Raw genomic sequence first — 12,231 nt, 5'->3', positions numbered from 1 at the left:
ATGTATTGGTTAGTCACCAGCACAGCTGGGCTTTTTTTGAATTCTGAAATACTAGTATCTCCATGTTTACTAATGTGCTTCATATAAATCTGCAGATGATTAAATGACTTTTTTATTTTTTAGCAAAGAGACAAAGCTATTGTTTGGACATGGTGTGTATGCACATATAAATATTATATACACACATGCACACATACAAGATGGAAAGGAGTTAGTGCTGTGAGGACAAGGTTAGCTTTCAGAGCTGATGATGAAAACCAACAGACATAGATTATTATACATTGGAGTGATGACTCTTCTAACAAGGGCAGAAATCAGGAGTAATTCCATTAAGTCAACAAGGTTATACCACCTTCAGATTGGTGTAAGTGAAAGGGTAGGAGGCCCTACAACTTTTGGCGGCCTTGTTTTGTGACAAAGCGTATCCTTCACATCTGAGTAATGCACTCTCCCTCATGATGGAGTGCTTCAGAGAAAAATGCAGGGGGGTTATAAGAACAGCCCTTTACCTGAAGTCATACGTATTTGCAGACAGTGAAAACCCTGGTCAGATCCCCAAATTCACTTTCAATATATTAACATCTTGATGCAGGAATTAATTTGTATCTTTTTTGACTAGACGATCCCCTAAAGAAACATCCCAGGAAAAACCACCTACGTACGACCTTGTGCTATTTTACAGAGCACAGACTCCAAATAGCTAGTAAAGATACCCAGATGGTGTTTGGCCTATGTATTTTAGTCAGATGGTTTATTTTCCCTTTGGTAGGTTTGTAATGCTCAAGAAAACATTTTGCCCATCTATCTGCATTTCAGTAGAATACAAACTGACTAATAGGTAAATAATCCGTGTGAAAGTAAATAGCCTTAAAGTAAACTGCCTTCACATTCCATTGATCAGCTCAGTCAGCAAACTTTTCTATATTGTCACTAATGTTCTAAATATTTTGGAGAGAAACATGCCAGAAGTATAGAGTATTTCCATTTCTGTCTCACATAAGGTCATTATGAACTCCTCCTTGAATTGATATTGATCCTTCAGCTTGCAGAAATATTCCTCCAATTTATTTTACTTTTGTTGCCGTAGGAATTGCTACGGAAGGTACAAGGAAGAAAATGAGCTGATGCAGAATGGGATCTACACATAAAAATACGTGAAGCATCTGCGGCGATAGGCTGACACAGCAGATGCTCTTTAACCATTTCAGGTTCCTTACTATCCAGGGCTGCCACCACTTGGGCATTTCTGTGGCAGCAGCCCCCAGCTTTGCCCGGTCGTAAAAAACAGCAAACGGCCTTCTACCGTGGAAATGTCAAAGACCAGCAAGTATTTCATCCTGAAGACACCATTAGAACATATTTTGTCTCTCTTCTCAAAAACAATCTTAACCTTTGGGACCCGCTCAAGTTCAGGATTGTGCTTCAGCCCTTCCTGGACACTCCTTTACATGAAGGCTGCTGAGAGGGGTGAAGGACCAGCAGCATGCCAAAACCTGTTCACTAGGGAGAAAACAGGGGCTGAATGTGGGGGAAGGGAGGAAAGCGATGAGAAGGACAGGACATGGCAGAGGGTTCAGCCAGCTCAGCCCACCCAAACCGGGAAAATGTCATCAAAGGAGCGGCCAGAAGCCACTTGCAGAAGGGCTGAGGCGCCTCCAGTTAACACTACCTGGCCAAGGTCTCACCAAATTCAACAGGCGCCCTCCCAAGAGCAATGCCAAAGACAGCTGCTGCTAAGGAGAGATGTGGGTAACAATCCGGCTCTGTTTTCCTCTCCTTACAGCTGCTGTGATAGGGGTGAAGCTTTCTGCTTCTGCTGCCCCAAAGCTGAATTGAGCCCTGGAGCGAACCCACGTCAGCATGTGTGTGTGCGTGCGCACGTGTGGAACCTGCATTTTCACACCATCTCAGTTTCTGCCTGCTTCTCACTTTGGTTAACATTTGAAAAATCCATTTCCCAGAGTGACTTTTTAAAGAGAACGATTTAAAGCTGGAAGCCAAAGGGACCATCTACAAATTTGCTTGCTTTTGGTTTTGCTACTGGGTAAAAAGAGTGAAAAAGCCACTCTAGTGGGTAGCTTTCATTTTACCAGCTGCAAAAAAAATATCTGTTAGGAGTATGGTTAGGAGAAACAGTTTACAAGAGTTGGTTTATCAAAACTTGCCTGAGCCTTTCAAATGAGCACAGCTCAACGGCAGATATGAAAGCCAATGTCTAAGACAGAAATTGGGTCAGCGATCTGCAATAGCGTACTTGCCAGTGTGATCAGCGTGAACCTACAGCTAATGGGGACATCAGAATCTCCCAAACATGAGGATGGTGGAATGACCGGGGTGAAGAAGCAGCCTGTGGAGGTTTGGGGAAGCAGAAAGACCGGGTCATAACAAGGACCATAGACTGTAATTGCTGTTGAAAAGAAAAAGAAAAAGAAAAGAAAAAAAAAAGAAAACAAAAGCAGGTGATGTATTTAAGTCTTACTTTCTATATCCTTAATGAAAGGCACTGTTTTTAAAATGGTACTTTTATGCTTAAAACATAAAGTTTTAGATAGACAAAATGTTTGCCAGGAATTCATCTTAAATTAGATTTTGGTTTATTTGCTCTGTTTTTAGCATGTTCTATCTAAATATATATATATATCTTAAAAGAAAAATAAAGGAAAGTAATAATCAAGAGTCATAAATTTCCAGCAATATCACAAAATCCCTCATTAGCTTTCTGAACGCTAAATGTCTCCATTGATTTAACAAAACGGACAAGGTCTGTACAATTTTTGAGAAGACAAACATGACCTAGTAACAGATTGGTATCTCTCTTCTTGGGGCTTTTCAGTGCATTTATTTAACGGTTTTGAATGTACATTACTTAACAGAAACATTAAATGCCAGTGCTTTGCAACAGTTTTGTTACTGTCTCTTTAAAGTAAACAAACAAAAAATACATTCAAAAAGCAAGGCTATTTTGTTCATGTGATGGCAGAGGCTTTGGGCAGCTGCAACATGCACTGCTCCTGCTCAGAGACATTACCCAACATCAGTCAGCTGTCACCAAAAGAGTTGCACGGAAAGCATTAAAGGATAAAAAGAAAGGTGGGGCAGTGGGGGAGAACTGAGCAAAATGCCACACATGCCAGCTAGTCTTTCCAGAAGGAAGACACCAGAATATGTATATTTGGGGGAGGAAAGCGGCGGGGGGGGGGGGGGGGGGGGGGGGGGGGGGGGCTGTAAAGACCACTAACATAGAGAAAAACTTGACTTCAGGGGAAAAAACAGCAGCTCTCTGAAACTTGTTTAGCAGGTTCGCATTCCTAATGTAATCTGACTTTTGTGTTGGTATTGGTTTTTGCCCTATTTCTTACTTTGCTTTCCAAGAGAAATGTAACAAAACTGAGGTAGAAATAATGGTGGGCACACTCCAGCCTGGAAGATTTCTAATGGATGCTGAATGAAGATTGCATTAAGGACAATGGAGCCGTACGTACATAACAAAAACGCAACTTTACAGCTTGGGAAGGGAAATAAATGTACTTTGAGGGTTCAGTTTTGCTTTGTTATTTGTACTGTTTGTTTGGTCACAGTCCACTGCGTTGCTATAAACAGCTCTGCAACCCATAGCTCTGCCAGCGACCTATACTGATCCCACTCCCTACAGCTTCACCAAAATAACCTCAAAACTATGACTAGAGCTGCGCAACAAAGGCCAGCAGTCACAGCTTAAGGTAATTTGCCTCTCGGAGTCCTACCAAATCTTACGTTTGACTGTTTCAGATGCTAACGTAAACCAATTAAGTGGCTCTTTTTCATCTATGCACCTTCTAAAGACTGTATCACATAATTATCAAGGAGCAATATGCTGAAAACTTTTACAGTTTACCAACAAGAAAAATCACTCTGCTCTGGTTTGATCTGACAAATTGGCAAAAGAACCATTTCTGAACTCTGGGAAATCTTTCTGTTTCTATTTTTAAAACTGTAAAGCTTCAGTCATATCACACTTTAGTTTTTTCCTGGATACATTCAAAGTAATTTTCCTTGCCATTTTCCAATTGTTGAGGTAAACATACATATTTAATATAAAGTAACATTGAAGCCTAGCCTATAACTCTCAGCAGTACATAGTGCTTTCAACACATTCCTTTGAGGTACTGTACAAATCACAATCACTTTCCTGAGTTTTTGCAGACAGAACATTAAAAGAAATGAACTGCAGAAATTAAGGTCCAGATTACCATTACCCTGTTTTACCTGTTCTTAGTTTAACACCGCAGAACAGACAGGATTGAGGAATACTGTTGCTCTTAGAATAGCAAAAATCTGGTTCTCTGTCACAACACAACCGTTCATCTCTTTAGTCCAATAATGTTTGAAGTTAAAGCTCTTTATATTAGCACATGCCACCAATGTAATTGTGAGGCAAACAAAAAATAAAGCACCACTTCAGGCACTTGACAGCAACTAAATCTCAAGAACAGCAGAATGGAATCAACACACAGGGTTCATGTCCTTCTGAAATCAACCCACTTGCACCTTGCTCCTTGGTGAGTATTGTCTAGCTTGAACAGAACTGAGCATCAACATGCGCTTTCTGTCATGTGTGGCTTTTTCAGATCAGCAGCTCTTGTTTGATGCACTTTTCCTTCAAGTCTACCCTGGCTCTTTAGAGGCAAGGTAAATTGTAGTCTTCCCAGTACCCTTTGCAATTTTAACACTACTGAAAAGGGTTCTCTACCCTATGTAGCAGGTTCTGTGTGTGCCAACATTCATTACTTTTTTTTTTTTTTTAAAGTAGTATCACTGACTGCAACCAAACATTTTGTTCCATTCAACATATGTATCAAGCTCTTTTTGAGATATGCTAGGCTGTATCTTGCAGAAAGCGTTTTCAAAGTCTTGATATGTAACTGGCCTCAACTGGCTGGGCATAATGGCTGAAAGGTCTGTGGCTGGCATGGCGTGGAGTGGGCCCACCACGGCTTCCTGACACAAGTGAGCCACATCTAGTCCAGAAAAGCCTTCTGTGCGCTGGACAAGCAGTGCAACCTCCTTGTCATTGAGACAGTAATTGTGCTGTGAGAGCAGTTGTACTATTATCTGGTGTCTCGCTGTGCTGTCAGGAAGTGGGATTAAAAGTCGTTTCATGAAGTACCTTCGAAGAGATTCATCAATTTCTTCCGGTTTACTCGTGGCGCAAATTACTACTATTTGGTCCTCAGCAGAAGTCAGTACAGTGTCCAGCTGCATAAGGAACTCGGTTCTCATCCGACTTACTGGACTGTGTTCTTCACTCACTTGAGAGGAAAGGAGCATATCAATGTCACTAACAAAAATCACCGAGGGTTGGCGACACCTTGCCACGAGAAAGGAGGCGTGGACAATTTTTTCTCCTTCCCCTAGCCACTTTGTGACAAGGCCAGAGCCAGTGATTTTGAAAAACGTGGCCCCCAGCTGACTAGCTATACATCTGCCCATTAACGTTTTGCCTGTTCCCCGAGGTCCAAATAAAAGGATGCTCCGAGGTAGAGCAGTCAGTCCATTGAACGCATCTGACCTCAATACTGGCCATAAAACCTCCTCCTTAATGACGGCCTTTACTAGATCTAGGCCAGCAATGTCGCTCCAGTCCACGGGAGGTCCTTGGTTGATAATCTCATTGGTAACAAGGTCAATGAGGTGTGTGTCAGTATTCTTCAGTTGCTCGTCCACAGAGTGGTTGGATGAGGTAGCTGCACGAAGTCCCGGGCCTTGCATTGGGTGAGGGAGGAGCTGCCTGTGCTCGTCACCGTGCTCATTCATTACTGGGGAGGTATACTTCCCAAACGAGTCACTTGATCTCGAACCCAGTGAGTTTTTAGCAGTACTATAGGATGGGGGTGTTAGAGCCCTACCGGACTGGCTGCTGAATTTCCTTTGCTGTTCAGAGGACATTAGCTGCTTTGTTGGCTTAAATGCTAAGGATGATGTTTCAGCACTTCTGTCAAAACCATTCCCCCTGTTTGCATTTGAAATGCTGTTGTCGGGCATTCGATACATGGGACTCTGTGTAGATCTCTGTTGGCCATAGCTGTAATTTCCATAAGTGGAGTCCATTTCTCCTTGCCCTGCCATGTAGAAAGCTTTCCTTTTGAGAGAGCTGGCTGAACTGTTTGTCAGGGCAGACGGCGCAATGGGCGTCAGACCGTGGCCCTGGTAGGAGTAGCTGGGGACGGTGGTGGGGGGCAGAGGGGTCGGAGCAGGGATTCCTGAAGGCAGGTACGCCGAGGGTGGCGGGGCACCCCCAGGGCTGTACCCGGGGCCAACAGCGGTTTGAGGAGGATAAGTGGCGGAAGGGTAGCTGTAACTGGAGAGGTTAGAGGTCCCGTTGTAGCCGGGGACGAGGGTTGGTGGCGGCGGCGGTGGGGGGGGCTGTAAAAGTCCCGAGCTATGCAGGGGGGATGGATGAGGGGATGGAAGTGCAGGTGCTGGCTGGCCGCTGTAACTGGTATGCAAGTACGAGCCATTGTATCCTGCGGCATATTCCTGAGATGGGAGCCCTGAATGAAGACTGGGAACGGTGTGACTTCCGCAGGTGCTGCTGGAGTAACTGGGTTCAGCCAGGTTACTGGCCACCCCAGGAGAGCTCCCGATGCTGGCCGAGACATCTGCGGGAGGGAGGGCTGCACTTACCCCAGCTTTGCTGGCACTGATAACGTCTGGGACGCAGTTCATGGGATACACGCTCTCCGAGTTCAGCGACGGCTGCCAGGGCTCGCTTTCATTCTTGCGCCCGTTCACCAGCCCCGAGGGAGCTTCAGAGTAATTGCTGAGAATGGGCCGCTCGGCTGGGCCTTCCAAAATACCGGAGTATTTTTCTGCATACTTTTTCAGAAGATTGGAGGCGGTCAGAGCCGAGATGTCGTCATTGGCCCAGGCGTACTGGTAGGTGCGCTGCAGGTGCCCCCGGTAGGCTTCCACCTTGTGGGCAGGGGACCGGGTGGTTGAAGTGATATCAAAGTGCTGTTCTGGCCACTGGGCATGCTCCGGCGTCCACTGCATCTTCAAGCCTAGGTAGGGTGGGAGGAAAAAACAAAGTTAACAACAAGCTCGGCCTTTTTCAGGTGCTTTTAAATGAGTTCTCAAATGTACTGTCTGTGAACTTCTTAAGCTGTCTGAAACGCTGGACTTAACACCACAAATCCTTAAGGAAAGAAAATGCAATGCCCTTAACAAAGCAGTATAAGCTGCTTGGTTTATTGTAGGCACATACACACGGAGCCACGGTTTTTTGCCAATTCAGTAGGGGGTTCCTTGTTAGTTCAAAAAAATATGGGTAATGCCAGATTTCTCAAAATAATTAAATAAGACTCAGTACATTTTAAATACTCTGAGCGCTGATTTATTGTTAACATACAAGGCATCCAACTGCTCTGTCCTCTCTCATCACTGTTTCAGTTTTATATTTTAACCAATATAAAAATATGAGACACAGCTGACAGATCACATCTAGGATACCTCTCTTATTTGGTACTGAACACCTAGTTAGCACAGTATAATGCACCCTGCGCAGAACAATATGACACAGACATAGCAGGTCATTCCATAATCCAACTCTCATCTAAAGTGGTCCACGACAGTTTCAAATCTGCTTCGTGGAGTGCAGCAAAGCAATCTCCCAGGCAGCGCTCCGTCGCTTTCATCACACAAAGCCTACAACTCGGTATGAATTACAACTGGCTCCTTTCTGCCTCTCAGTTCTGTTGTTGAGGCTCTGGAAAAAAAAACAAGCATGACTTGTCTGTCGGTCTCTTGCTTGCTCGCTCTTCCCCTCCACCCCCGCCTCACAGCCTCCAGGGTACAAAGAAAGAGGGTTAAAAAAAAAAAAAGATGAAGAAAATGAAAAAGCAATGAAGCCAAGTCCCTAAAAGTTCTGTGGCTTCCACAGCTGGCTATCAAAAAAACCCCAAACCATCAATTAAAAAAAAGCAAGCAAATGTCATTTTAAAGCAATTAATCTTTTAAATAACGTGATGTGAATTATGCCCCCTCCTCGTAATCCACCGCGTGCAGTAAGAGCAATTTACAAGCGTTAAGATAACCCCCTCCAACTCATACCTATGCATGGTAGACACATTGCTGATTTTTGTACAGCTGTATCAAATAGACCTCCTTAATCTCTCTCGTATTACCAAAAGTGATTTTTGCAAACAGTCTTGTGCCCTCTGGCACAGATTCCCTGATACGGAGGAGGCCTAGTCGAAATGAAGCATCTGTGGCACTAGCTCCCCTCTGAATTACTGCAGTCTATTTTGACAGCTTCTACCCCCTCCTGTTTTTCTCCCCAACCCCTTTAGCTCTTCATTGCCTGACTCTGGCATCTGACATGGCCAGCTTAGCCTCACTGAGCTAAACCTAACACAGCACACAGTTTGGTAACAGAATGGCATGTTTATTCCCTTCTGACTCCCTCTTCCTTGTTTGCAAAACCACTGCACCAGACACTGGAAGTTAATTAGCAGGATGATGCTGTGCTAATTGTGTTAATTTACAAGGTTTTAGTCAAAGAGAATCATGCCAGGGCTGGCACTGCTGTCATGCTTCCGACTTAATGATTAAGAAATACTGAAAACAAGGTGGGAAGGATTGCAGTAATTACACAATAAATGAATAAAGCAACAGATTCATTTGCAATTATATTTTATTGCAGTTGCACTCATTTGCATTTGGATTCGTCATTTTTATTTTTGGATTCATGTATTTGCAAATCACCAAATCATTTAAATTTAGCCTGAAAACTGCAAAGTACCTCTAATTGAGCCTTATATTTTATCAGTACAAGTACTGCAAATCTCAGTACACGTGAGCATGTCATTGATTACTTGTGGATTTTTTTTTTCCTGAGCGTTCTCTTTCTCTCTCATTTTTCAAACACTTTGACAACTTGAGAAAAAAGTCTGTTAACAATTATACAGTTATCCTATAAAAGTTAATTCAGAGAAGTGCTTTTGACAAATGCAGCTTTGAGACTGAGTTTTTGGCAGATTTATTTCTTTCATTTAGCATTAATATAATCTTTTTTGCTAATTGTTTCTGATGTTTCAACCACTGCCTTTCAGAGGGAGTAAATATATCATGAAATTGGGTGAAATTATAGAAAGCATGCTCATATGAAAAAAATGCAATTTTAATGAGAAACTATCAGAAGCTTTTCAGAAATCATACTTTGTTAAATTCAGCCGGAAATCTGAAGAGCAAGTCACCAAGAGCCAATTGCAAGTAATCAGTATCTAAAATTCTTCCAGTGTCATGAGATTTACTTCAAGCTTTTTTAAAAGAAAAGAATATTAATCTTCCTGTAATGCAGAACTGCCTAACAGACATACAAGTTTATTACCCCTATTAAAAAAAAAAAAAAAAAAAGCCAAACAAAACAAACAGAGAAACAAAATTTAGCCCTGTTCTACGATATTGGGCTTATTAGGTTACCAAAACACTGAAAGCTTCTATTACAGAGATGTAGCAGAACTTGAGTAGATTGATGTTTCACTAGGTACTAATGAACAGATACCATGAGAAAGACTCTTTGCCAAGAATACACTAAAGCAGCAGTGAAAATTTTGAGAAAGAAGGTAAAATAGGAATGGATGGAGCAGAGAATCTGGCTGGGCTGGTACCTGCACTGTAGTTAATGAATATGTTTTTGGCACATTGTCTTTAATGGCTTGTAAAAGGAAGACTATTCAATTTAAAGAGATGAAAGAGTACACTAGGTCAGAGCACAACAATATATACCATACAGCATCCACTTAGCAAGCTTTTCATAATATCTTTCACAAATACTTTAAAAATTTCATCAATTGGTATTTTTTATTTAGAATGGATCATATGCTTTTAAAATAAAATAATTCTATTTCGAGTCACAGTGGGGAGATGTATTTAGGTGGTGTAAAAATTCAATTCTTTGAATTTTATTTGTATAGATTAATTTATTTTCCTTATTATGAGGCTGAAAAGAATGTCAGAAAATCTGAATTATCCATTATAAGAGGAGAGGGGAAATCACATCATCAGCATTCTTTATTTGGAATAATTGCTAGATAGACCAGTAGTTTCACATTGTCATGGTATCTTTGGATATGCTCGCTGCACAATAATTGAAAGTTTATTTATTGATGCATATTAAATACCAATGCATTTAACAAAGGCTGTAAAGGCAGGATTAGGCTTTGATTAGATAAGCTTAAGAGAACAGGACTTATTCTCATCCCATGAAACATGAGCATTTATTCCAGCACATTGCAATCATTAGTGTTATTTGGAAGCATAGGTTAATAGTTAACCATAAGCATATTTTTTGCATTAGTAAGCAGTGAAGAAATCTGTATTTACATGGAGTCCACTGGAATGGTCTGGACTGGGGGACACAAAGAACCATTTTCTCAATTTGATATTAATCAAAAAAGCAGCAAACTTTTGCTAGATTTTACTCCGTTTGTTAATAGTTCAATAATTGTTTGACAAAGGTCAAATGTCTGATTTCGGAGAAGAAAAAAGAATAAATTGTAGTTTCTTTTAATTATGCAAACATTCCCCCCCCCCCCCAATTGCTTAATGTTTGCAGCCACTTCCTCTCCATATTTTATATTGTATTTTATTAGGTGCTGTTTGCTTGAGCTGATACACCTTCCTGCATTTCTTTTGTTAGGAATTCAAATGCTGATATAAACATCTAAAATCAGGTAAATAAGGGCATAGGGCACGCATATTTAGAGGTTTGTTTGGTTTTTTTTTTTCATGTAATTTAAACTCTGACATAAACCACGGTCCTGCAGATAGTGTATCTACTTAACAACTTACTGAAAATCCAGAAGCACTGCAAGGCTGAATGTATTTTTTAAAAAAAATCTTTGCTAACTTAGGAATCCTCTGAGCTACCGACATTTTTGAACTGTGTAAACTGTGCTGGTATGGGCTGTAAAAGGCAAAAGGAAAGGATTCTGTTATTTAAGTACAGGTATGTACTTATCAGAGAATTGCTTTTAAGATAAATTTAATACATTATATAGGAGAGGCAGTGTAGGCTTTTTTAGCAGTATCTATTTTTCCTTGTCCTGACAGCCCTGCTATACATCCCTCCTCCATAATTTTTCCATCTGGATCTATCTGAATTACATTTAAAGTAATTATAGTCAACAATTTCATTATTCAGTTACTTTGAACCAAGTGTTTGACCATTTTTTTCCCTTCTAATTTTGTGCACTTAGCCCGAAAATGTAAAATCTAATACATAATACTTCATCAGTTTCACATACAATAATTCCATGTGGCAGAAATCCACTTACATATTCAGATTTATGAATTAAACAAAACAAAAAAAGAAAAAATGCCGGAGTTAGGAAAAAATAACATTGTAATCTGAACGCAAAAAGGACCAAGCAATGTTCTACACATCCTGGATGTCCAGCAGGGCCCAATCCTGCTGGGAGCTCAAATGAGTTTGTGCACACAAAGAACCCTCCTCCGCTGGTGCCCTCAGTATCACGTCAAACTGCTCAGCCCCTTCCAGGATTATATCTGTTACAGAAGATAAAAAAATAAATAACTAGTCTTCCTTTCAATTTAAATAGAAGGGTTTCTGTTGAAAACAGGCACGGAAAAGTCCAGAAATACTAGCTAGGACCACACTGGGTGAAAATACAACCAAGGATTTATGGTGTCCCACAGACAAATCCAAACAATGACAATCACCTTCCAACTAACCAACTTGGTTAGCAACGATGTGCTTTAGACAAAGGACACTGGGACTTCAATAAACCTCTCATCTATTCACATCTCTAATAAAATAATCAAGCTAAAATTAAATCATAAGCAGCTGTGGTTTTCTGAAGATACCTGCAGAGGTTGCATTGCACTTCCAGAGATGCTGGGGAACAAAACCTAAATGACACAGAGCTACTGTGCACAGGGAGCTAGAGACAGGGCAGCACACCAACCTTCCCAACCAGCTACCAGTTTCAGTTTGGAGCATGGGCCTCCAACCACTCCTTCAACATACCTGAGGCAAAAGAAGATAATTCTTCTCCTGTTGTGGTCTCTCTACTCCTGCCCTGCTCGTCCCTGCAGTGCCTTAGGTCCTATCTAGCACAGGTCTGCAGGTTCCTTTGTAAACATCAGTAGCTCGAGCAGGTTCTTAACTTTAGGCATATGGTTAAATATGATCTAAGCAACTGCTTAATGTGCTGTTGAAAAGGGGTAGAC

At 41.4% G+C, this 12,231-nt stretch overlaps 1 protein-coding gene and 1 long non-coding RNA gene across 2 annotated transcripts in view; both read right to left on the bottom strand.

Annotated features, from left to right (window-relative positions):
• Nucleotides 1-12,231, bottom strand: part of LOC104831757 — a 113,829-nt gene that overhangs the window by 12,160 nt on the left and 89,438 nt on the right. The window lies entirely within an intron of this gene.
• On the bottom strand, nt 3,395-7,032 carry FIGN (fidgetin). The gene has a single exon (XM_010567544.1). The coding sequence runs from the start codon at nt 7,030-7,032 to the stop codon at nt 4,792-4,794; it is 2,241 nt and encodes a 746-aa protein (XP_010565846.1). The 3' UTR covers nt 3,395-4,791.

This window comes from Haliaeetus leucocephalus, unplaced genomic scaffold (genome assembly GCF_000737465.1).
Source record: "Haliaeetus leucocephalus isolate CR32 unplaced genomic scaffold, Haliaeetus_leucocephalus-4.0 Scaffold1, whole genome shotgun sequence".
NCBI lineage: Eukaryota > Metazoa > Chordata > Aves > Accipitriformes > Accipitridae > Haliaeetus > Haliaeetus leucocephalus.
Note: the sequence above shows the minus strand (reverse complement) of the source record. Positions and strands in the feature narration are given on the sequence as shown.